This window comes from Ursus arctos, unplaced genomic scaffold, assembly GCF_023065955.2.
Source record: "Ursus arctos isolate Adak ecotype North America unplaced genomic scaffold, UrsArc2.0 scaffold_3, whole genome shotgun sequence".
NCBI classification, from domain to species: domain Eukaryota; kingdom Metazoa; phylum Chordata; class Mammalia; order Carnivora; family Ursidae; genus Ursus; species Ursus arctos.
This window is the reverse complement of record NW_026622985.1, coordinates 32951582-32977612: the sequence shown is the minus strand read 5'-3', so window position 1 is coordinate 32977612 and position 26031 is coordinate 32951582. Positions and strand designations below refer to the sequence as shown.

The window sequence follows — 26031 nt, the reverse complement described above, 5'->3', positions numbered from 1 at the left end:
TGGAAGACATGAACAGACACTGCTCCAAAAAAGGCATACAAATGGCCAACAGACGCATGAAAAAATGCTCCACATCACTCAGCACCAGGGAAATACAAATCAAAACCACAGTGAGATACCACCTCACACCAGTCAGAATGGCTAAAATTAACAAGTCCAGAAACAACAAATGTTGGCGAGGATGCAAAGAAAGATGAACCCTCTTACACTGCTGGTAGGAATGCAAACTGGTGCAGCCATTCTGGAAAACAGTATTAAGGTTCCTCAAAAAGTTGAAAATACAGCTACCTGGTGATCCAGTAATTTCACTACTAGGTATTTTTTTTTAAAGATTTTATTTATTTATTTGACAGAGATAGAGACAGCCAGCGAGAGAGGGAACACAAGCAGGGGGAGTGGGAGAGGAAGAAGCAGGCTCATAGTGGAGGAGCCTGATGTGGGGCAAGATCCCACAACGCCGGGATCACGCCCTGAGCCGAGGGCAGACGCTTAACCGCTGTGCCACCCAGGCGCCCCCACTACTAGGTATTTATCCCAAAGATACAAATGTAGTGATCCGAAGGGGCACCTGCACCCCAATGTTTATAGCATCAATGTCCACAATTGCCAAAGTATGGAAAGAGTACAGATGTCCCTCAACATATAAATGGATAAAGAAGATGTGATATATATATATATATATATTTATAAATACACAAAAATATAAATATATATATAAATATAATATATATATATAATGGAATACCACTCAGCTATCAAAAAAATGAAATCTTTCCATTTGCACTGACGTGGATAGAACTAGTGGGTATTATGCTAAGTGAAAGAAGTCAATCAGAGAAAGACAATTATCATATGATCTCACTCATATTTAAGGAACAAAATAGAGGATTAAAGGGGAAGAGAGGACAAAATCAGAGAGGGAGATAAACTATAAGAGATTAAGAGTTCCTCTTAATCATAGGAACAAACTGAGGGTTGCTGGAGGGGCGAGGGGTGGGGGGATGGGGTAACTTGGTGACGGGCATTAAGGAGGGCACGTGATGTAATGAGCACTGGGTATTATATAAGACTGATGAATCACTGACCTCTACCTCTCACTAATAATATATTATATGTGAATTAATTGAATTTAAATTAAAAAAAAATTTTAAAGATGCTATCAATGATAACTACACTAAAATGAGAAAAAAAAACCCAAGAAATAGAAGATGTAGGCTCCAGGAAACAAGAGATTCAACACAAGGGAAGAGACAAAGGAAAAACATAGGATAAGTATTAGTAAAATTCTAAGCTATCACCGTGCAGAACGTCTGAAGAGTGATCTACCAGACAGAGGCAGAAGGAGATCAAGCCAGAACTCAGAGCTCACCTGGTATGTTGGCTCATAAGGAAAGGACTTCTGTACTGTTGAAGAGTTCATGAAATGATTATAACAGGAAATAGAAAACTAAACAATACTATGCAGCTTAGTTATGAACAATATTTGGATGGTAATATTTAAAATAATGGTCAAATGATTTGACCAAAAATTGAAGGTGGGTAAAAAGGGATGTGGGGAGGGGCACCTCACTGGCTCGATCAGTAGAGCATGAGACTTTTGATCTTGAGCCCCATGCTAGGTGGAAGAATTACTTAAAAATAAAATTTGTTTTTTTTAAAAAAAGGAATGTGGATAAGTAACATATAGGAGCTGAATCTAGATTTTCGTAATAAAAAGGTGACATAAACATCTAAAATGGAATAATAAAAATAACAGTAAAAGCATATTATTTCAAATTATGAATAGAAATAATTAAAGAAAGAGATAAAAAAAGTTGAAAGAAGTTGCTTGTGAGCCTGGGTGTAAGAGACACAGAGAGACAGAACAAAACAGGATGCTCAAAGTCTACTACTTTTCATTTAAGCTTTGTAGTATTATTTGACTTTTTAGGCTATATAAATGCAATTTCAGTACAAGTAAAGAATTAAAATTTAAGGAGTTCACATGAAATGAAGAAATAGTATTACAGAAATGTTATTTAGAGTTATGGAAGTAATAAAAGGAACCAAATAAAAATAGGTAAAAGACAGGGGCACCTGGCTGGCTCAGTCAGTAGAACATGTGACTCTTGATCTTGGGGTTGTATGTTCAAGCCCCATGTTGGGTGTAGAGATTAAAAAAAGGTAAAAGACAATGGTTACCACTGAAAGGTGGGATTGGGGGCTGACTTGTTATGACCATAAGCTTGATTGGTTTTACAATAAGAATAAATAAAACCAAACCTTAGTGTGGGTTGGTCCATCAGGTATCTGTGAGAACAGGTTAATACTAAATAGCAATTGTAAATTAGCCTGTTTTTATTAAGATTACTCATGCTAACAAAAAGAAACTACTGCTATTTTGAGAAAATGGACATATTTCCTCTTTAATGTGAGGATGTTACAATGATTTGTTATTTTAAAAACTCTATCTAGTGTCTTAATATCAGGGAAAGGTACATGTTGGTTTAATAGGAGTTACCAAAGTACTAAAATTCAAATTCAAAGTTGTCCAGTTGAATTGGAATGACCTTCCTAGAAGAATTAATCCTCTTGGGATTTTGTTTTAATCTTATTTTAGAAGCAGATTTTCTGTAATCCCAAGTGGAGTCATTTGAGTTCTGACACAGAAATAGCAACAAAACAGTAATGATAAGTAAGTATTTGGTCAGGACTTTGTGTGCCATGGGGGGCTGCACGGAACCCACTCATTAATTACATTGATTTTACCCAGCGGAAAATATCTGTTTTTATTTTTTAAGTTACTTAGACAAAAATTTCACAACATCCCTCAATAACCCAGATGTTTTAAATTTTTTCTTTTAAAATGTTTTTATTACATATTTTAATACATACTGAAGTTGTAACACATGCATAAGGGATATAATATGGTGATATAATGAGCAGCAGTCAACCCACCACTCAATATAAGAACTGGAACACTACCAGTGCTGTAGTAGTAACCCCGTAGATGTTCCTTAGTTTTAAATACAATCATTTTAGTACATTTTTGCTCATTCTTCTTAAAGAGCAGTGCTACTTCATTGTCATGTGATGTGCATCCTACGTTGTAGTCCTAATTGGTGACTAATATGTTGTGTTGAAATACATGACAGAGTTACATAATTAGGTTAATTTTAAAGGACTTTTGTGAAGAAGCATTTCTGCCACCTTTTTTGCTGTCATCTGAGGATAGAGCTACAATTACAGCATGATAAATATTTGGGTGAAAAATGAAATATCCAGTCAAGTGACAATTTGTTTCTTACTTGATGCCAAAAGACGGGTTTGACTGATTTTATGTTTCATTGACTTGACTAGTTATCTGACCAAATTGTTTTCTTTGGTATTTTTTAGACACAATTTAAATGGGATAACCAGCTGCGTGGAACTTTGTCTTTAAAACTGCTTGTTCGGCCATTTCTATAATCAGAGTTTCAATAATGAGTTTGCCCACTGGACTATCTGGCCCAATCCCTGTAATATTATCAGAAAAATACACACAGTGGTATTAACTTTCAGTTAAGCATGAATTTTGAATAACAAAATAAACTTTGGATGACAAAAGATGGTTGAGAATTGAGAATCTTTTCTTAATAAAGGGGACTTGAATTTTGTTTCTAATTTCTTAAATTATAATTCATATTGTTGTTACAAAATTTTATAGAACAGATTGCTCTAATTGTAATTCATCAATTCTTCATAAAAATACATTTTTATCTATTTACATTACAAAAATTTAAAAGTGACAACCTGAGCTGGTGCCAATGCATACTTACTCTTCTTTTTCTGGAACAATTACCTGGTTCTCATAGGAAACTTACCAAGGGAGAAGAGTTTTTATATTCATATTCCTTAATGCTCTTACCTCCAAAACTATATACTTAGATTTTTCTGTACCATTTCTACTATTTTTATAAGTTTGTAAAACTTTTTCACTTTATGAATAATACAGCTGTATCTGGTCTTTTGGTCAGGAAGTTTTATAGTGCAACTAAATAATATATCTAACGAGGGCTTTTTTCCTTCCAAATTATTTTAAGATGTACTTCCAGAATAACTATTAGTAAATTTGAGGGCTAATTTGAGTCTTAGAACATTGTGATACCTATTATTGCAATACAGATTTTTAAAAAGTCACAGTCCAATTGTATATTTGCATTATGTATCATGACAGTTTTGTATATTCCATACAATATTTCCTCTTTTGTTATTATTATTGGCAATAGCTCTATTAATTTAATAATAGCATTATTATTAGAAATAGAAAGATTGAACAGTTTTCATGGTTTTGAAAAATATAATTCAAAATTCTCTCTTGTAACATGATGGTAGTTTTCTTGCTTACAAACAATGAAATGGTTACTATATTCTGTCAGCTTGTTATCTCTTACTTTATATTTTATTATCTTCCAAATGCTAGAGTTTCCGGACATTTGTAACATGTAAAAAAATATATTGATGCTATAATTACATTTTGGAGTATAAATATGAAGTTGGTTCTAGTCAAAAACATTGCTTCTTTCTTATATATTGCTGTTAGGAGTGAAAATTGGTATAATGTTCATGGAGGGCAACTTGGTTCTATTTGTCAAAATTAAAAATGCTCATACTCTGACCCAGTAATTTCAACTTCTAGGTTTTTATTCTATAATCTTGCATATGTTTGACACAAAATATGTGCAAATGAATTTTTTTTTTCAGCCCATTTGTAATAGTAAATGATGTGAAACAGTAAATGTTATTAAGGACTGTTAAGTTGAATTATGGTATATTTGTACAGTGGATTACTATACAGACAGTACACAAATAATGACTTTTATATATACTGATTTGGAACAATCTATTTTTTAAAGATTTTATTTATTTATTAGAGAGAGAGAGAGAGAGAGAGAGACAGAAGGCACCTGAGTGGGAAGAGGTGCAGAGCGGGAGGGAGAGGAAAAGGGAGACAATCTCAAGCAGACTCTGCCCTGAGCATGAAGCCCAAGGTAGGGCTCAGTCTCATGACTCTGAGATCACGACCTGAGCCAAAACCAAGACTTGGATGTTTAACTGACTGAGCCAACCAGGCACCCCTGGAACAATCTTTAAGAATGAAAACTCAAGGAACAATCTTTAAGAATGAATACTCAAGGATAGTATATGGTATACTATTTTTTTTTTTTAAGATCTTATTTATTTATTTGACAGAGAGAGAGCGCACAAGTAGGGGAGCAGCAGGAGAGGGAGAGGGAGAAGCAGGCTCCCTCCCCGCTGAGCGGAAGCCTGACATGGGGCTCCATATGGGGCTCAATCCCAGGACCCTGGGATCGTGACCTGAGCTGAAGGCGGACGCTTAACCAACTGAACCACCCAGGCGCCCCTATGGTATACTACCTTTAAAGTGAAGGAAGAGAAAGAGGAAGAGAGAGAGTGCACTTATACATATATGTTGTCAAATGCATGAATTATCATTGGAAGAATCTCCAAGAGCCTGGGTACCGTGTTTGCCTCCTCAGAGGGGAACTGGGTAACTGAGGAAAAGGAGAGACAGACTTGGGTTTATATTGTGTATTCTTTTGTATCTTTATATCACGTGTGTACACTTTCCTTTACATATACACATATGTACACACAAATATTTCTAAAAACTAAAAGAAATATAGCCTCATGGCCCAAAAGAAATACACTGATACTACTTTTCATTTCCTCCTTCCTCTTCCATCACTTGAAGAGGACTGAAGGTCTTTTGTTAGTTGACAAAGAACAGACATTTCTACCTTTACAACTAGCCTGTGCAATCTTTGCCTAGTAATTAGAGAGTGGTTGAATCTCTTACCCTCAACATTTTAAAAGTGTTTGGCTCTGTAAATATGCCAATGTAGTTGGGTCTCCGCAATCTAAAGAGAAGTGGAGATCTGATAGTTATAAAGGCAGAAGAGTATCCCCTCTGGAGGCTGGAATTGTTTGTGGTCGAAACTTAGTAACTGCAAAATTGCTTCAAGGTACTAATATACACAGTCTCAGAATGATATTCTAGCATCAGACTATAATTGAATCTCTGAAGATAGTTGAGTTTGCACCATATAAAATATATTCAATGCTATAGAATGTGTACCACATATGTAAAACATATTTAGACATTAATGGCAGATTTGAAAATTTATTTCAGTTTTAAAAGTTTTTAAACTTTAAAACAATAAAATAACATATCCACAAGGAAAAAAAAGGTTAAAATTCAAATACAGAAAAAGAATTACAAAGATTGTATAACAGTTTATAAAATGCTATCTTGCTTATAGGTAAAGATTGCCTCAAGTCTTATATTTTGTGGTCGTTCCATTGATTGCCAAAGAGAAACAGGAAAAGAAATTTCCTTAAAAGAAATCTCAAAGACATTGGGGAAAAAAATCACACTGTCACATGCATTCTCACAACACGAGGACAAATACAAGCAGATCAGATCAGTGCCAACCGAATAATATTTTCCCTCCGCCATCCCCAGGAATTCATAATCAGTTTCTCTTTTAATGACATTTAAATGACTGTATAGTCATACATATGGACTGGCACTTGATCCCCTAGAATGAGTAATAATACATACCCCCAAGAGAAAGATGTCTTTGCTTCCTGGATCTTGGATTTGTACAACATATGGTCTGACAGATTTTAAGCTCCAAGTATCTATTTTTAGACATGATAGTTCTTTACCCTTATCTTTTAATAAAAGAAAAAGTATTTGTTGAGCTGAGACTTGCTTTCACAATAGCACTTCAGCTAGCTTTGTCAGCTTAGAAAGTTTGGTGGAATGAATAATTTAGTCTGTAGGAGTAATATGTCTAGAAAAGAAATTTAAGTAGGGGTTAGATAATACAGGTAATTAATTAAATGATCTTAGGATATCTGATTCACAATGACTAATTTAAATATGTACTAAAAATACATCAAGATCATAAATCATGATTGTGATACTCTCGAGCAATACAGAACATATACTTCACTATATAATAGGAAAAAATTGTTTTATGTGCTTTAAAACATTTAAAAATTCTCTCTCTTTTTTGTCTTTTGCTAATGTTCATAGAGAATCACAGGATCTGATCAAAACAGAGAACAATCAAACTAAGATTTATATTTAATGTCAAGAAAAATGAACATATTTTAGAACGTTTCTTTAATTAGACAAATGTTTGATTTGTAAAAGCACTTTTCTGAGAACAGTTGTAGACATTATAATAAGGATTGCTTCTTCAGATTGTCATAGTAATTAAGTGGGTACAAGGGGTACCATGTGTCATGATACTGTCCTTGACATAAGGAAAATCGAATATATAGCAGATTCTCCAGGACCAAATAAAAGAGTAACTCCCTCCATCTCACTGATGGCTGGGAAGTCATCAATGCTATCAAAAGAAGTGGATGTCATTAAAATCTGCCGTCATATTCATTCCTCTCCTTTGGGAAACCTTAAGAACAGCCCCTGTGATGTTGGAAAAGCAGACTTCTTAGCTAAGGGAGTGCCTAGGTATATTCATGCAGTCCTCAATTTGCAGATGAGTTGTGTTCCAAAACTTTGGTACTCAAGTGGAATTTTCAATTAACACAATGTTATAGGTGGCGCTAATCTTCTAAGAATACAGTAGGCAGGCCCCCCTTATCTTTGGTTTCACTTTTTGTGGTTTCAATTTCCTGTGGTCAACCACAGGTCCGGAAGCAGATGATCCTCCTTCTGACAAATCAGCAAGAAGTCAACAGTAACCAAACACTATGTCACGATGCCTGTGTCATTCACCTCACTTCATCTCATCACGTATGCATTTTATCATCTCACATCACCACAAGAAGGGTGAGTACAGTACAGCAAGATATTTTAAGAGGGACCATATTCACATAACTTTTATTATAGTATATTGTCATAATTGCTTTTATTATTAGTTATTGTTGTTACTCTCTTAGTGTGCCTAATTTATAAATTAAACTTTATCATAGGTAAGTATGTATAGGAAAAAACAATAGTACATATAGGGCTCGGGGCTATCCATGGTTGCAGGCATCCACTGGAGGTCCTTTAACATATCCCCTGAGGAGAAGGGGGACTACTGTAATCCACAAAATGAAGTGTTATAAGAAATAGTAGTAGGAAAAAACCAGTAAAAACCAAAACTGTTGTAACAAGTTTCAAAGCAGAAAGAAACAGATTAAAAATAACATTTATGTTGGGGAACCTGGGAGGCTCAGTAGGTTAAGTGACTTTTTCTTTTTTTTAAGATTTTATTTATGTATTTGATAGAGAGAGAGACAGCCAGCGAGAGAGGGAACACAAGCAAGGGGACTGGGAAAGGAAGAAGCAGGCTCCCAGCAGAGCAGGGAACCCGCTGGAGGGCTCGATCCCAGGACCCTGGGATCAGGCCCTGAGTCAAAGGCAGACGCTTAACAACTGAGCCACGCAGGCGACCCAAGTGTCTGAGTCTTGATTTTGGTTCAGGTTATGCTCTCAGGGTTGTGAGATCGAGCACACATTAGATTCCATGCTGGGCGTGGAGCTTGCTTAAGATTCTTTCTCTCCCTCTCCCTCTGCCCTTCCCCCACCCCCCCCTCTTTCAAAAAATAACATTTATGTTGAGTGTTGCTTTTTGAATAAAAGGTTTTATTAGAGGACAATAAAGAGAATATACGCTTTTTTGTGGGAATTGTGAAGAGTTTTATTTGCACTTTCATGGGCTCTAGAAATTGTTTTCCTTTTCACATCAAAACTGCACTTTAAAAAATGTCACTTCCCTTTACTCTGGTATTAGTCTTATGCTTAGGCATGATCACAGTTGTAGTGAGGGAGATTTGCAAAAATGGATCGAGAGAGGGGAAGATTCTGGAATAAGCTAAATACAAGTTAAAAGAGGGAGAAGAAAGGAAAGGAGATTAAAGATGAAATGTCTCTGGGAAAAAGGTTGCTAAGGTATCACCAGTAGAGGTGTATGCAGTGAAATAAAGAGAAACATCTGGCTTGACATATGTGTGGCTGAGAGATGTTAGGTCAGGTAATTTCCTATCCATGCCACTCTATTCAGGACAACTTTGTTACTGAGGTTTAAGCAGGGAATGGCGTCAGGAACAGAAGGAAGTGGGAGGGCATTAGAGTAAACACCTGCTGTTTTGCCTTCCCAGCAACTGTTTCCCCTTCTTTTACTCTCTGTGTTCCTTTGGGGTAGGAGCTTAATCACAGAGTAACAACAGCCTTTAATTGCTGGAACTGGGAGTGCAGGCCACAATGGGATTAAGCCCTGAGCTGCTGAGCTGCTAGCCTTGAATTTTCCCTGGCTGGGAACAGAATTGGTCCCAGAATCCAGAGTGGGGCCTTAACCAGCAAGGGAAAAATTAAGCAACTCCAGTGTCTCAAGTATAGTAGTTCTCAGTTCTGGCTATACGTTAGAATCATCTGCTGAGGACTTTTTTTTTAAAAGATTTTAATAATTTATTTGTCAGAGAGACAGAGAGAGCACCAGCAGGAGGAGCGGCAGGCAGAGGAAGAAGCAGATTCCCTGCTGAGCAGGAAGCCTGCTGCAGGGGTTGATCCCAGAACCCTGGGATCATGACTTGAGCCGAAGGCAGATGCTTAACTGAGTGAGCCACCCAGGTGTCCCTCATCTGCTGAGGATTTAAAAAACAAAAACAAAAAATTAGACCAGTTCCTGGGCCTCCTGTCAAACCAATTAAATCAGAATCCCTAGAGGTGGAGAGTTGGCCTTCAGTATGTGTAAAAAGCTCCCTGGGTGATGTGCGGCTATGACTGAGAACAGCAGGATATGAGAGTAACAGAGTGAAAAGATCAAGTGCCCAGCTCCTGGGTAAAAGTGAAGAGGGAAGCTCTACAGACCGCTCTGCTGTAGGGAACACTCATGTTCAGTTGGCTTACCTAGTGTCAAAATGGGATTTGGAGGACTCTGAGGGAAGCAGGACACCAGCTATCTGAGCAGATAGTGGAGTTAGGAGTGCAGAGAGGAAGGCTGGAGGGTAGTAGGCAAGGCTTCCTGTTCCCTGTTCTTTGGTTCAGGGCAGCCCGAAATTCTCTCCTCAGTGATCATTTGACAAGCAGCCCCATCTCCATCCCCCCTTCCCAATGTCTAGACAACAGACAGTAATCCACCACCTCTCTACAAAGACAGCAAACCTCCCACTCAACAGAATCACAGAATTTTGGAGCTGGAAGGGACCTTCAATACTATCTGGTTCGACACTTTTCTTTTGGACTCTGAATACATCCGCAAACCTGTTAAAGGCAAGGAGTGTTTCTTACGCTTCATTGTTTCTCTAGTGCCCACAGGGTGGATGTATAAATATTAAATGACCAGCTGAATGAATGAATTTTCAGATGAGGAAGCTGAGTTGCATAGTCAGTAAATTAGTCAGTTCATTCATTCACTTGATACCAATACAAACAGAAAGCTTTAGATATCTGTAAGGATGAATGTCCAGCACAGTGACTACAGTTAACAATATCGTATATTTGAAATTTGCGGAGAGTAGATCCTAAGTATTCTTAGCACACCATAAAATAACGGTAACTATGTGAGATGATGGATGTGTTAATTTGTTTTAATGATTTGTGGTAATCATTTCATAATATATAGGTATATCAAATCACCATGTTGCACAACTTAAATATTATACAACTTTTATTTGCCTCAAATATATATATATATATACCTCAAAAAAGCTGAGAAAAACAAAACTAGCAAAAAGTTGCAATATGCTCATAGTTTTTGCTTTATTTTTAACATAATGTGTTTTTTTTCTTATAATGGATATTTGGTATTTCATAAACAAAAATAAACGTTTGCAGCTGGAAAGAAAGACATAAGAAACTGAGTAGTTCTGATGATCTTAGAAATACAAGTAAATTTAATCCAACCAACATTTTGATGTACTTACTAGGGAAGGCACTGTATCAGGCGCTATAAAAATTAGTGGAGTTTCATTATTAAGGGCCCAGTCTCTGAATTCAAAGTGCCTGGGTTGGATTTCTGGTTCCTACTTTCTGGGTGTGTGGTATTTATTTAGTTATTTAACCTCTTCATCTCTCCCTTTTCTCAACTGTAAAATGAGAATAACAAAATATGCCTTGCAGGGATGACAGTGCTTTATGCAAAATAAATACTCACTGAATGTTAACTATTTTTAGCATTATTTAATATTATCTGCTGTTTTGAACCCCCACTACTGATAAGAGCGTGACCTGTTACCTATGTGGGACTTTACTTTGCTGAGCTTCATGCTGGGTTTGCGTGTGCGAATCTGGAGCCAGGGATGGAGCACCTCTGAATTTAGGCAAAATAATGAGGAGAGGAGTTTGAAGTCAGGGGGACAATCCAAAAGGAAAGAAATGTGAGCCAGTGGGTCTAACAAGGGATCTAAGAGGGTTTTTTTGGTGTAGCGTGGTATGTCATCTCCATGACAAAACCTGAAGTGAAGTCTACTTTGCTCACTAATATTTTCTGGTGATATGGTTCACTTTGGCAGAACTCAAAGTGGTTCAGGGTCTAGCAGGGAGGATGCAGAGCTGCCACAGTTAGAGGATGGGAGAACAGTTGGCATCTGGGTTCCACAAAGAAGAATGAGACTCAGTCTGTGCCCTTAAGAAATCATGGTATAACAGCAGAGATTGATATGTATGCACCATATTAATTTAAGCACAAGGTAGAGTATACTTGGTGTTTACTGATTGCACAAAGTGCTACAGCAGTATGGAAATGGGAAAGATTTACTCTGAATGGGGGTTTGGAAAAGCTTCAGGGAGAGATGGTATCACCCTTCTAGGTTAAGTGATTGTTATGGACTGAATGTTTGTGTTTCCCCCAAAATTTGTATGTTGAAATCCTAACATCCAATGTGATGATATCAGGCAGTGGGGCCTTGGGAGGTAATTAGGTTATGGGGCTGAAGCCCTTGAGAAGGGGATTAGTGCCTTATGAAAGAAACCACAAAGGGCTCTCCTACTCCTTTTTGCTATGTGAGGACGCACTGAGAAGACAGTCAACGACCAGGAGGTGGGACTTCACCAAACACCAAATCTGCTGATACCTTAATCTGGACTCCCCAGTTTCCAGAAATGTGACAAATAAATGTCTGCTGTTTAAACAACCTAGTCTATGGCATTTATGTTATAACAGCTCTAACAAACTGAGACTAAGAGCATGCCTAACAAGTGGATGTGGTGAGCAGAGGAGTGAACAAAGGATCAGAGGCAAAGAAGTGCAGTGCTGTGTTTAGGAAACTGTGACACTACCTGGTATTAGAAAACAATGCCAAAAATCCACTTCCATCTCTAGACATTTTGCCAAGTCAACCACCACTGTTACATGTAGCTAAATACAATCCTGATAGAACGCTCAGTAAATATGTGTTAAATGAATAAATAAAGGAATGAGAAGAGGATTGAAATGGGAGATCAAAGATCTCAACTCCAAATCTGGCTTACCAGCTGTAGTAGCAGACAAAGATGTTTTTGTCTGTCCAACTTACCTTCTTCATTTTATTTTTAAGATTTTATTTATTTATTTGAGAGATAAAGTGAGTACATGAAGGGTGGGGGGGGGAGAGCAGGGGCAAAGGGAGAGGGAGTAAGTATAAACTCGAATACAGTATAGGTCAAGGGTTAAGAGCACAGGTTCTGGAAGCAATAACCTGGGAGCAAAAATCCTGCTTCCACACACATGTCAGCTTTATGTTCTTGAAAAAGTCACTTAACTCTTCTAAGCCTCAGTTTCCTCATCTGTAAAATTATACTATCTCATGGGTTGAGTAAAGGAAAGGATTTTATGTGTAGGAATATTCTGGAAGAATATAAACAAAATGTAAACAGTGATTATTTCTAGGTGATGGAATTGAGAGTGGGTTTTTTTTTTTGCCCTCTTTTTCTATTTTCTACAGAAAAATATTTCTATTTTTATAGTTTCTACAGTGAATTATTATTTTCTGAGTGTCAGCATAGCATTGCAGTTATGATCACACACTCTAGAGTTGGACTTCTTCAGTTCCAGTTCCTTATTAGCTGTGTGAGCTTGGACAGGTTACTTAGCCTCTATTTCAGTTTCCTCATTCGTAAAATGGAGATCGCATTATTTCCATCATAGATGTAAATGGATTAATACAGGTGTCATAATTAGAACAGTACCTGCCAGACAGTGTTATATGACGCTTTCAAATATTATTAACTTTTTTCTCTTTTATGCACTTTTCCTCAAAATGCCTATTCTTTGGATGCTTTAAGTCCAGAAACTAGGTTACAGGTATACAGTAGCTCACTGTAGTTTAATGCAGGTGTCTGCAGACTATGACCAGTGGCCAGGTGCTCTATGAGCTAACAGTTTTTACATTTTTAAAGGGTTGTGAAAAAAGAAAGAAAGAAAAAAGAAGAATGTGCAAAAGAGATAGTAAATACTTTAGGCTCTGTGGAATACCTACTATCTGGTCCTTTATAGAAAAAGCTTGTTGGCTGTTGGCTTAATTTGTTTCCCCTTTCAAATATGTTTAGGATTTAAATTCACCATGTTATAAATACCAAGGAATAAATTTTTAAGGGTGGAATTTCAATAAATACTGTAAATAGGAAGGGAGATAGTTTTGGACAAGGAAGATTTTATTCTATTTTATGAATATTTCTCCCCTGCTCTGTGGTAAGATCACTTTTTTCTACCAGTGATTAAGAATGGCTTCACAGTAATTCATGGTACGTAGGATCAAACAACCCAAAAGGTACTTAAACTCACCAGGCTGAATGGGATCAAGGCTGAATGGGATCTCAAATGATTATTGTGTTTCTCTTGGCCAACTCTGTTATGCTGTTGGTGGCAGTCCAACTACTGTGGGAATTCAGGATCTATCAGGTCTGGAATCAGCAAATTTGCCAGACTAAGTATTCAGTTCCTTGCCACAGACCCCTGTGGTAATGAGTGTGGGAGTGGGAAGGCTGACTCAAGAAGTCTCTCTAGACTCCAGTTAGGCATATTTCAGAGAAAGAAAGTTGTCACAGTCAAATCTTTAGATTTCAAAAGAAATCCAAGGTTGTTAAAAGCAGTTGTTTTTGAAAAGGGGGAAAGTAAGCTAAGTATTTTGGGGGGCTTTTTTTTTTTTGGTTGTTTGCAAACAGAAAGAGTGTTAACCTGTGATTTTCAGGGTAACTTTATCTACTGTTTTACTAAGCAGTAAGCAATTTGTATTCTTTCCATGTATTTTCATAAGCACACAAGATAACCTCAGGCAAGAGAATGGGAGAAGAGACATGATGTTCCTCTGAGGACCTTCTAGCTACACTGGTAGGAAGCTGATAGGTCTGTCTAGGAAGTTGCTGTGGGTTGCATTTGTCTATTGAGTCCAGGAGTCTGGGTATTGCTGTAGTGGGTGTGGGCTGGGGAACTGGACGGCTACTTCCTTTCTGACCTTAATTGGGTCTGCTGAGATTCAAACATGAGTGGTCAACCAAGGGGCTGTGGCGTGCCAAAAGTCTATCTGTATGAAAAACTAAGGATCCTTCCTGGGTAGAGCGGGTCAAGGCAGGCACTTTTGACACAGTAAAACAAAAACAAAAACCTTAATTATAAAAGGGCAGAGGTGCTTCTGAATATAGCACAGATTCTGTCCTCAGACTTGACTTTCAGCTCACTGCCAGAGTATCTTAAGTCCTACTTGGGGAGGGAGGGTGCCAGAGTCCCTACTTTCCCCTGCAACAAACTTTTGGATGAAAAAAAGAGGCAGGAGATGCTCCAATACAGACTTGGCAACTTTTTCTTTTCTCAAGTAAAGTCATTTAAAAACACATATGCCATCTAATATTACCATGGTTTCAGAAAAGAAAATTGTAAAAGACACATATAACAAAACTGATTTAACTTAAAAATTGAATTACTTTAGACTTTATAAAAAAAACTTTGAAAGATGACAACTTCAGAACAGCTTCTAGTGAGACAGGAAAGGGACTTGACTTGGGTCTCCTCAACACTGACCATGAAATCTGGCTTTCCTAGAAAGTTGAAACTCTATGCATCTTGAGTAGCATATCTTGCAGGAATGTGGAAGCAGGATGACTACCTCAAGGAGGGACTGAACTACAAAGGCGAAGACTGAACCAAACTAGTCTGCACCCAGATGGACCCCCTGCCCTGACTTTTCACCAACTATTCCCCTCATTATAATACTAAAAACCATGAACATGGGTGGAGATTTAACATGCTAATTAGACTTGCGACATGTGAAGAAGCATAAACTTGAAGTGCGCAGGTGCCAAGAAATCCCTGACTCTATGTCTCAACATCACTCCTTTCTCTCCTCAGTCCCTTTAAAAACTTTCCCTGGCCTATGTTAGGGGAGTCAGCCTGAAGGACTCTTTCCTTTGTGCTGTCTCCCTTGTGCTCCAGAATGAGCCCCAATAAAAGCCTTGCCTGGAACTCCCTTTTGGCCTCTAGTCAATTCCTACTGCTTAGAGAGCCCAAGGACCACGCAGATGACACTAGGAAAAACTCCCCTCCACCATGTTGCAACTACTTATCCCTTTTCTTCTCTATTTCTTCATCATTGCTTACGCCCTGGCTCTTGTCTTCTACCACACACAGTCCCCCAGTGTTTCCAACCACACTTCTTCTTAATCACATCAGCTTAGTAGGGCATGGATCAGCTACGGTCTTGGGGAGGTGAGATGAGGGGAAGCATGTAGGGCAGCACTCAGGCTGAGTGAGACCTATCACTGGAAATAAGGTCAAGGAGGACAGGGGCTTTGGCTTGTTTTCCACTATATCCCCCCGATCCTGAAAACAAGGCCTGGAATATACAGGTGTTTAATAAATGTTCACTGAACCAATGAATAAAATACAGGCAAGGTATATATAGGTTATACTGTAATACAGCACTAATGACAATGAGGTAGTAGTCACTGCCCTACTAGAAGTAATGACAACATTTCACAAATCATCAAATTTTAAACCTCTTTGCAGAAATAGGAGAAGGAAAAAAATTGCTAATACACCATGCTAACCCATCATTACACCTTTGTTGCTATTCTTCTCAGTGTTTTATAATATGCATTTAAAATTTATTGTAATCAGAGAATTTTGGATAGGAAATATGGCACTTATTTTCAAAAGAACCAAACTCCTTTACCTACACACATTACTAAAAACAAACCTAAGTGTAAGTCTGAACTAACCTTTGATCACCTATGTCCGTGCATGTAGTATAAATCATAGAAGACTTACTGGTTAAGGAGGTATAACACATGTATTCTCTTGCTGACTCCTACTGTAAGGGTTTCAATGTCTCAACAGCAAAATGAGAGGATTCATAATGAGGGATTCATAATCTCGAAGGTCTTCTTAAGTCTGAAGTTCAATGATTCCTAAAATAGATTTTATTGTTTTACATTGATTGTAGAGTAGCTTATAAATATAATATTTATATATTTATGCATGTAAGTTTATGTATTTATATATAACAGTAAATATAAACTCAGATATAGGAGCTCCTTCCATGCAGAAATAGATTTTAGAAATTCACATAATGGGGCGCCTGGGTAGCGCAGTGGTTAAGCGTCTGTCTTCGGCTCAGGGTGTGATCCCGGCGTTCCGGGATGGAGTCCCACATCGGGCTCCTCCGCTGGGAGCCTGCTTCTTCCTCTCCCACTCCCCCTGCTTGTGTTCCCTCTCTCGCTGGCTGTCTCTCTGTCACATAAATAAATAAAATCTTAAAAAAAAAAAAAAAGAAATTCACATAAAGGCCATTTCTAACATTTCAGAAATACATTTTACCTGGAGGGACAGCAGTGAGTAATTTCACTTACCAGAAAAACTGATTATTGGTAATTTAAAGTTCCAAAGGTAAATCTTTACCCTCATAAACCAATAAAACAGAAAATTCAATCAAAACAAAGTGACAACATACCAGCTAGCTTGTAGTCTAAGGGACAGAGTGAAGATAAAACATTAATTGGTGCATGAGATAAAGAAAAATTTATCATATTCTCCTACGTGGAGTAGGGTAAAGCAGGAAATTCTTCCTTGCAGAATTCTGGACCAACCCTCTCCCCCACTTTTTGTTTTTCTAAAGACGAAATCACTTCCTCTGGAAGATAACCTGGCAGCTTGATGATTATTTCATTAATTTAGGCATAATCCTTCTTTTGGAGGTAACGGAATTGCTTTGAACTTAAGTTTAATCTCCATTGCTACCACTGCCAGTCAAGTGAGATTGACAGGACCGGGAAGGTTTAAATACCAGGAAGGTTTAAATAAGCGACGCCTTCAAGGGTGACAAAAATGCTTCTGCTGTAGAGATTAAGTTTCTGTTGAAACTTGAAATAGCCTAGGCTTGTCACAATTTCAGAAGAAGCATAAGGAATTTGTGCTGCAAGCAGTTAAATCGAAGTATATCAGAATTGGTTCCCAGCCTATTTGCTGAAGCTAAATTCGGACTAGCAGCCACACTCCAGGATTTCCAAAGCGCTCAGGAAAGAGAATTTGGAACTCTTCAGGAGCCCTAGATTGCACTCGTCTTCCGACACCAAACGCCAAGGTGTTTACCGGCATATGTTAACCACATTAATCAGCATAATAACCTACCCTACCAGGCTGCAAAATTCATGTATATCATCGCGACTTTCCTACCGCACGTCGCCAGCAGGCAATGGATCTCTGCAGCCCACCCTCGGCTCCAGGCCCGTTCTTCGGGGAAGCCCAGAGTCCAGCCTCCCTCCAAAACGAGCCCCAGATGGCCTGTTCCCAGCGTTCACCACGATCTCTTGTCGCCCCCTGCTGATTCTTCGCGTCGGGCTTGCAGAGGGCTGCCAAGCTGCCCCCGGGGGGCGCAAAGAAGGGGACGTCACCTGTATGCGACCGGAAGTTTGTCTTGTTCATTTCCGCTTTTCGGTCCCGCCCCGGGCCGTAGAGGCGGAAGTAAAGCCATCTACCGAATACTAATACAATCCAGGTTGAGGTCTGTGGCTCGCAGCGCGTGTACTTTTTCTTTTTAGAAGTGGGTCTGGGTGATTTTGATATATGGTGGAGAACCCTTCCCGCGCAGCCCCTTGGCGAGTCGGTTTTGGGGAGGAAGAGGGATGGGGAGAACCCATGGAATGGAACCCGTGGAATTACTCTATTAGCTTCAGTGAGCTAATACAAACTTGTGACAGAGCTCGGCCTTTTCCCCGATTTTCTAATTTTAGGAATAATCCCTACCTTTTAAATTGTGGGGTTGAAGTAAGACAATATATGTGAAGCATTTAGCTCCGGTTTTACAAATCATATGCGTGATTACGCTACCTTTTCCCATTAATACTCAGGGTCGTGTTCTTGCCGTTTTCTTCTTGGTATCTTTGAGAGATGCTTAGTACGTAAGAGGTGACGCTTATCCGAAGAACTTTATGCAGTGTTAGCTGGGATCGATTTCTTTATTCTGTATCACGAAGTGCTGACAATATTTTGTTCTCCCCCCCGCCTTTTTTTTTTTTTTTTTTTTCCATTTTAGGGCCAGCAGTTTTCCAGCTCTTCAGGAGAAATGCAACATCCTCTCTCTTTAAGACAAACTAGGTGAGAAATGGATTGCTGTAAAGATCTCCAAACTTACCTTGTTTTATCAAAAGAAGACCAACTGGAATGTAGTACTGTGGGGCAGTGATTAGCCATCTCCGTTAAAAGTCCCTTTATCAAGCGAAATGTGCAGCAGGGAACAAGGAAATCCTCTTTTATTCCTTAGGCCTTACAAGTTATGAGTACAGAGGTTTTCAGTGTATTCGTTAATTTTGGACTTTAGTCCTTGAAATAATGGTTTTGGTTAATTAAAGACAGCGAACTGAGAGATTGAAATAAATTATGGAATATTAATTATTTTTGAAATTTGTAGATTGAGACAGTTGGTACTTTTTGCATTAGGCTGCTTATTTATTACCTTGCTAGGTGTTATTGGAATGTTTTGAATGTGGATCAGGTGCTAAAAGTAAAACATCAGTATTTTTCAGGTTTAACTCTTTTTGTATTGAAAACTGAAAAACTGATAAAGGTAACATATTTACCAGTACTTTTTGCGCACCCCTGAGCCAGTTTAATTTGTTCTTAATTTATCTGGTTGCAAAATAACATTTATTAAATAATATCACAGTAGTTCAGGAACAGTACATAGCCTCCATTAATCTTTCAGAGACAACTCTTACTGCCTTTTTACCCTCTGTATATATTAACGTCCCCGCCTTTATATAAGTGATATTATTTTATCTATACCGTTATGCAGTTTGCCATGTAGAATATCTTGGATATCTTTCCATTGTGTTAGATACACCTCTTTTTTTAAAAAATCAGGTTGTATAGTATTATATTATATAGATGTATCATAACTTATGAATCATTCTGTTGATAGGTTTCTTCTTTTCTGTTATAGCAAATAATGTTAGGATACTCATCCTTTTTAATAACAAATGTGTATTGTCCTTTTACTTCCTTTGGATAATCTTAAAGAAGTAAAAATGCTGGGTTAAAGGATATGGTGGATGGTGCTAAATTCCCTTTCAACAGTGGTATTTGAGAATTTCCTGCATTTCCTCACATGCTCACCAACAGACAGCAGGTGAGAGAGAGCACGAAGTGGGGGAGAGGCAGAGGGAAAGGGAGAAGCAGACTCCCCACTGAGCAGGGAGCCCGACATAGGGCTTGATCCCAGGGGGGATCATGACCTGAGCCAAAGGCAGACGCTTAACTGACTGAGCCACCCTGGCGCCCCTAGTCTTAGATTCTTCAGTAGTAAGTTATAAAACAAATGGTTCACTTCAGCAGTATTTGTTAAGTTAAAGATTTGTGGGAAGGTAGTATTTGAATGAGACCTTGTACTATGGATAGATATGGGAGGATGGGCCTCTCTGAAAGAATAGCTTCCACAAAGGCAAGGAGACAAAAATGGGCAAGAATGTTTAGAATTTGAGGTTTGAGAGGCAATAATGCCTGGTTGTGAGTCTGTAGACTAGAACAAATAGCTAGGAAGGTCGTTGGAATGGTGTGGTGAGAGTTTTGAAGGTGAGTGTGAAGATTCTGCTTTCTAGGGGAAAGCTATAAAGGTCTTTAATTGGGGAATAAGGGATGTAATCACTTCGTTTTATAGGTATACTGTGGTGGCAGTTCTGCATGACTGATGTTGGAGAAGCAGGTTAGGTGGCTGTTATAGTCTAGGTGAGGGAGAATAGCAAAGAGTAGAGATGCTAACGAAGATACTGAAGAAGCTGAATCTACATGATTCAATGACAATGGGGTTGAGGAAGAAAGTGATCACTTTTAGATTTTTATCATGAGTGACTATTAGGATAGCGGTAGTGATTCCATTCATCAGAAGAGAGCTAGTTTGGGAATGGAAAGATGTTCAGTTTGGTTTTAGACATGCTAATTCATGTGAAAGATATTTCCTCAGAGAGCGAATTATACACAAGACAGATTCAGGAGAAACCTTAACTGATTTATGACTCCTTTGTTAAGAAATTTGGCATATATTTTCACTGTTAGTCTGTCATTAGTACAATTCCTTTTGAACTTTCTGTGGCTTGCTCAGCCTGTTTGTCACGGTGCTAATCATCTCAAGAGTTTGTTGTCCAGAGTAGTTGTCTTCAGACTTTTGATTGTGTATACTCTCAGTAAAAAAGATTTTATACATGTACCTCCAATGTATGTATATTGACTTACTAATTATACATATGTTTTACAGTACTATTACATTGTATATATAAAACACAAATACAGTGGCATTTTTAAAAGGCTAAGATATAAACTGGAGTTTCACTGCTTGCTTCCTATATTCCATTGGATCATCTTTCACCCCTCTTCCCAAAGCCCAGGTCTTACCTACCACTGTCAGTGTTCTGTACCATTGTCCAGTAGAGGTCACCCTTGCGCATCTGGAAGAGAGAACAGATTTTTGAGCCATGCAAGGAGAGCCTTCATTCTTTAGTTAGGAGGATCTTCTTTTTAAGTTTCTAAATTCATGCATTTTTGGAAGAATATGTAGTTAAAGAGTAGTATGTGGTTTTATGGAGAAGTAAAGAATAGTGAACTCAGTATAGGGCAATCTAAAATGTGCTGCTGTTCGATGTTTATTTTGTGAGTGTCCTGAATTTTTGTTTGAATGTTATTTGATTCTATAGTTTGGGAATCTTTTTTTAATTCGTTGAGGATCTATAAATTACCTGAAATACAGTAGAGTTCCCTGCCTGTAGGCACACTCTTAAATTCTTGTTATATTGGTGTAATGAAGGGGTGGGTGGCTGGCTCAGTCAGTGGAGCATGCAACTCTTGATCTTGGGGTTGTGAGTTCAAGACCCACGCTGGGTGTAGAGATTACTTAAAAATAAAATCTTTAAAAAAAATTAGTGTAATTAAAAGGGCAGACACAGAGAGGCTTTCTTTGATACCGATCTTGAAAGCAGTATCTCAAGCCCAGAGACAATAGTGGTGAGTTGGAACCGTCTATATCTATTTTTTATTTTATTTTTTTTTAAAGGTTTTATTCATATATCTGTCAGAAAGAGAGAGTACAAGCAGGGGAGTGGCAGGCAAAGGGAGAAGCAGGCTCCCCCACTAAGCAGGAAGCCCAATGCGGGACTTGATCCCAGGACCCCGGGATCATGACCTGAGCTGAAGGCAGATGCAGAGTTCTACTATGTGGATTAAATAGCCCAACTAGATCATTTTGAAGGTAAAAATTGATTTGGAGTAGTTGGGTTACAACCTAGGGGAAATAGGATAAACTGAAGGACATAGAGATTGAGATTGGGAACTGCTGACCAGAGGTCTATATAAAGCTAAGAATTGAGACTAATGATAGCATGGGTTTAAAGAGAACCATGAGTCTAGAAAAAGGTGTTTAAAGTGGAAATTAGGTAGTCTGAAGTGTTGATTTTCAAGGCTATATTTAGAGTGTGAGGAACTAGAAGAGGGAACAGGGGCAAAGTAGTCTGGTATCTTTAGGCAGAGGCAAGACCAAAGATCTGGAAAGTTGGAAGACGAGGAAGAATTGAAAGCATTGGTTAGTAGGAATAAGCCAAAGGTTTGAAAACTAGGAGGATAAAGCAGAGGTAGGGAGGGGCAACTGGTTTTGGGTAGCAACATAAAGGCAGGAATAGTTGTGGGACAGTGATGATGCTTATAGTGCTTTTCTTCACATTAAGAATGGAAGCAGCCCCAGGCCCACAGATAATCAGAAACAGTGAAGTAGAAAGTGGGAGTGCAGTGGCTGAATCGTTACTGCAACACCAGGAGAGCTGGAGCTATACATATTTTCTTATAGAAATGACCATGATGCTTATAGGATCTTAATATGGTTTTTTAGCTGTTTAACACGTGCATTTGTATAATATGTATGTTGTTTTACACAGCATTCCAAAAGGTTTGGGATACCTGACCATTATGGCACCAAGAAACTTCTTGTGTATGAGGAATAACTTTCTCTTTGGTTCAAGATGTTGGATGATCCGATTTTCAGCAGAAATCCTGCTTAAATCAGTTTCATTTAGGCTTTTTAGTGTGAAGTGTGGTAATGCAGACAGCAAGTCTTCGGAGAATGAAGAATTACTGAATAACTTACTTACGATGGGAGTAGATGTTGACATGGCGAGAAAACGACAGCCTGGAGTTTTTAATAGGATGGGAACTAAAGAGCAGGACCTGAAGATGTTCCTTCTATCCAAAGGAGCTAGCAAAGAAGTGGTTGCTAGCATTATATCAAGATATCCACGAGCCATAACACGCACACATGAAAGTCTTTCAAAACGGTGGGATCTGTGGAGAAAAATAATGACATCAGACCTTGAAATTGTAAATATCTTGGAACGTTCTCCTGAATCTTTTTTTCGGTCCAATAATAACCTAAACTTAGAGAATAATATAAAGTTCCTCTCTTCAGTCGGATTGACCCATAAATGCCTTTGCCGATTATTGACCAATGCCCCACGTACCTTCTCCAACAGTCTAGATCTGAATAAACAGATGATTGAATTTTTGCAAGAAGTCTGTTTGTCTTTGGGTCACAATAAGCCCAGAGATTTTGTTAAGAAGATAATTTTAAAAAACCCTTTCATCTTAATTCAGAGTACCAAACGGGTAAAAACTAACATTGAGTTTTTACAGTCAACTTTCAACTTGGACAATGAGAAGCTGCTTGTTCTTCTCTGTGGTCCAGGAGCTAAAATTCTAGACCTTTCCAATGACTATGTCAACAGAAACTACACAAATATTAAAGAGAAGTTGTTTTCTCTTGGGTGTACTGAAGAAGAGATACACAAGTTTATCTTACGCTATCCAGATGTGATCTTCTTGGGAGAGAAAAAGTTTAATGATAAAATAGACTGCCTCAAAGAAGAAACATTTAGCATATCACAAATAATTGAAAATCCTCGGATTTTGGATACAAGCATAAATACTTTAAAGAGTCGAATCAAAGAATTGGTAAATGCTGGCTATAACTTCAGTACATCAAACATTGCTCTTTTATCTTGGAGTCAGAAAAGATACAAAGCTAAATTGAAAAAGTTAAACATTGAATAGAACATTGTTCTGGGGAATTAAAAAGTGTCAGTGATGTAGTGATACTTCATTTTGAATTTGGGCCTTTCAAAAAGGAGAGCTTTGGTTTCTTAACCATATATACGTACATAATGATCCTTTGGATATTTTATTTTAAAGTTTCATAAAAACTCATGGTCAGTGTGCTCTAGTATAGTCTTCCCAACTACCTTTTCTCTAGTTTGAATTAATACAACATCTGATTATATGCTACAGGCTGTGCCTGTCATATGAATGGTAGTTCCTGAGCGCCAGGGTGGAAGGGTAGAAAGTACAAAATAAGCTTTTTTGGTTTCTGTTCAGATTAAAAAATCAACAGATTCATTTGGATAGTTCTGTTTCCTCTCAGTGTTTTGAATTGCAACTGATTTTTCCTGTTATCTAATTGTGGTTCATATTCAAAATAGAATGCCAGTAAAAATGTGACAAACCAAAAAGGAGGGCTTTTCATCTCAAGTTATGCATTCTCCATTTAAACCATTAGTATGTTCCCCTTTCCCTCCAAGGCTGAATTTACTGTGGGTATATCCTGATTTCTTTAAAGACAAGGCAACTATGACGGGCAGAAAAATGGCCACCCAAAGATGTCAGTGTCTTAATTCCCAGAATCTGAATGTGTTCTGTTACATTGGAAAAGGATTTTGCAGATGCAATTAAGTTAAGGACCTTAAGACAGGGAGATTATCCCAGATTATCCGTATGGGCCCAGTGTTATCATATGGGTTCTTAAAACGGAAGAGGGATACGATGTAAGGACTTGACCCTGGCTTTATTTACTGGCTTTGAAGGAGGAAGGGCCCTTGAGCCAAGGAATGCAGGTGGCCTCTAAGAAAATGGAAAAAGCAAGGAAACATTCTCCCCTTGGTGCCCCCAGAAAAGAACAGAGCCCTGCTGGGACCTTGAATTTAGCCCACTGAGACTTGTTGTCAAACTTCTGACCTATAGAACCATAAGATAATAAATTTGTATTGTTTTAAGCCACTGAGAATGTGACAATTTGTTACAGCAGCAAATAGATGAATATAACAATTAATAGTGATTAGTTGCTTTATAGGTGGAAAAGTCACAATATATGGTTCTTTTAGTATATCTGTGTTTCTTCCTCTTGTAATTACCTGTTTTATCCACATATCTTTCTGGAATAACTAGCAAGTTGTTTGTTGTTTGTAAAGACCTCTAAATGTCTGTATAAAAAACGAAATGTAAGTAATAAAATCTAAATAAAGGAATATTTTTACTTAATGTAGTTTAAACAAATGGTAATAGTTTCTGTATTTTTATATTTTGTGGGCATTTTATCTAATATAAATAAAGAACAAGGAATTTTTAGATGCACTGACTTGAAAAGTGACAAATCAGGTGATGTCTGTATCTTGAAGACATTCACAATCTAGCTCTGATATAAACTAAAAAAGAAGCAACAGATTATATGACCTTAATTACTTCCAGTTGTTTTCCAGAGGCATTTGTTTTCTAGATGTAGATTTTGAATTAAATAACAGTGATGCTAAATCTTTGAAGCCTTATTTCCTAAGTGATGCCTCAAAAAAACTTTTTCCTGCCACGGATAGAAACAAAATGCGTTTTTTTCAAGGCCATTTGATGTCAATGATACTTATAATTATTGCCAGTACACTATTGGTGGCAAGCATGGCATGGTTAAGAAAACATGGGCTTTAGAGAGATACTTCTTTAGAATGATATATCTGGGCATCATTCCTGACCAGCTCTGTATGTGTAAATATTTCAATTTCACTGAACTTCTTTTCTCATCTGTAAGATTAAAAATTGACCTTGCAGAGTTGGCAAAAATCAGATGACATAGAGTCTCTAAGTCTTTTTGTAAGTAGTAACTCTTCAATGACAGCTATAATAAATATTTTACAAAATAGCTTTATTGATATAGAATTCGCATATAACTCACCAAATTATTCAATTCAATATATATTTTTTAATTCATAGAGCTGTATAATCATCACAATCTAATTTTAGGATATGTGTTTGCTCCCTAAAAGAAACCCTTTGCCCAGTTGCAGTAAATTCCCATTGTCCCCTCCCTTCCCTAACCCTAAGCAACCAATGATCTACTTTTTATCTCTTGAAATTTGCTTATTCTGGACATTTCAAATAAATGGAGTCATACAAATGTGTTTTTTTGTGACTGTCTTCTTTAACTTAGCATAATGTTTTCAAGTTTTGTACATGTAGCACATATCAGTATTTCATTACCTTTTATTCCTAAGTATTCCATTGTATGGGTATAGTGATATTATTGGGAGTAAATGTTATTGTTAACTAAGTATTAGTTCCCTACATCTTCTGAATTTTATGGGAGTATTTTCGGAGTAATTTCTTTGGAATCTAACAAGTTTATAAGGAACTTGAGGGAGGTGGGTAGCAAAGGAGATACAAGATTATTCAGCATCAAAACTGGACAGCTACATGTAAAAGAATGAAACGG

General features: G+C 37.8%; 2 protein-coding genes across 15 annotated transcripts in view; one reads left to right on the top strand and one right to left on the bottom strand.

Annotated features, from left to right (window-relative positions):
- Nucleotides 1–17766, bottom strand: part of AKAP9 (A-kinase anchoring protein 9) — a 200793-nt gene extending 183027 nt beyond the window's left edge. For 9 of the 12 annotated variants that reach the window (XM_057304094.1, XM_044386405.3, XM_057304099.1 and 6 more), the window contains exons 1-2: nt 17601–17766; nt 16242–16381 (exon numbers count right to left, since the gene is read on the bottom strand). In XM_057304094.1, coding sequence (XP_057160077.1) covers nt 16242–16263 — 22 coding nt within the window. In that variant the 5' untranslated portion in view covers nt 16264–16381; nt 17601–17766. Of the gene's footprint in view, nt 1–16241; nt 16382–17600 lie in introns of those variants that run through there. The other 3 variants (XM_057304095.1, XM_057304098.1, XM_057304100.1) reach the window with 3 other exon arrangements.
- Nucleotides 17070–25716, top strand: MTERF1 (mitochondrial transcription termination factor 1). 3 transcript variants are annotated; one of them, XM_048212860.2, is made up of 3 exons: nt 17070–17973; nt 18505–18566; nt 22385–25716. In XM_048212860.2, the coding sequence occupies exons 2-3, from the start codon at nt 18535–18537 to the stop codon at nt 23550–23552; spliced, it is 1200 nt and encodes a 399-aa protein (XP_048068817.1). In that variant the 5' UTR covers nt 17070–17973; nt 18505–18534; the 3' UTR covers nt 23553–25716. The 3 variants fall into 3 exon arrangements, with proteins under 3 accessions (XP_048068817.1, XP_057160092.1, XP_057160091.1); XM_057304109.1 differs by lacking the exon at nt 17070–17973 and adding an exon at nt 21511–21705; XM_057304108.1 differs by lacking the exon at nt 17070–17973 and adding an exon at nt 19488–19596.
- Nucleotides 25717–26031: the final 315 nt, after the last annotated feature.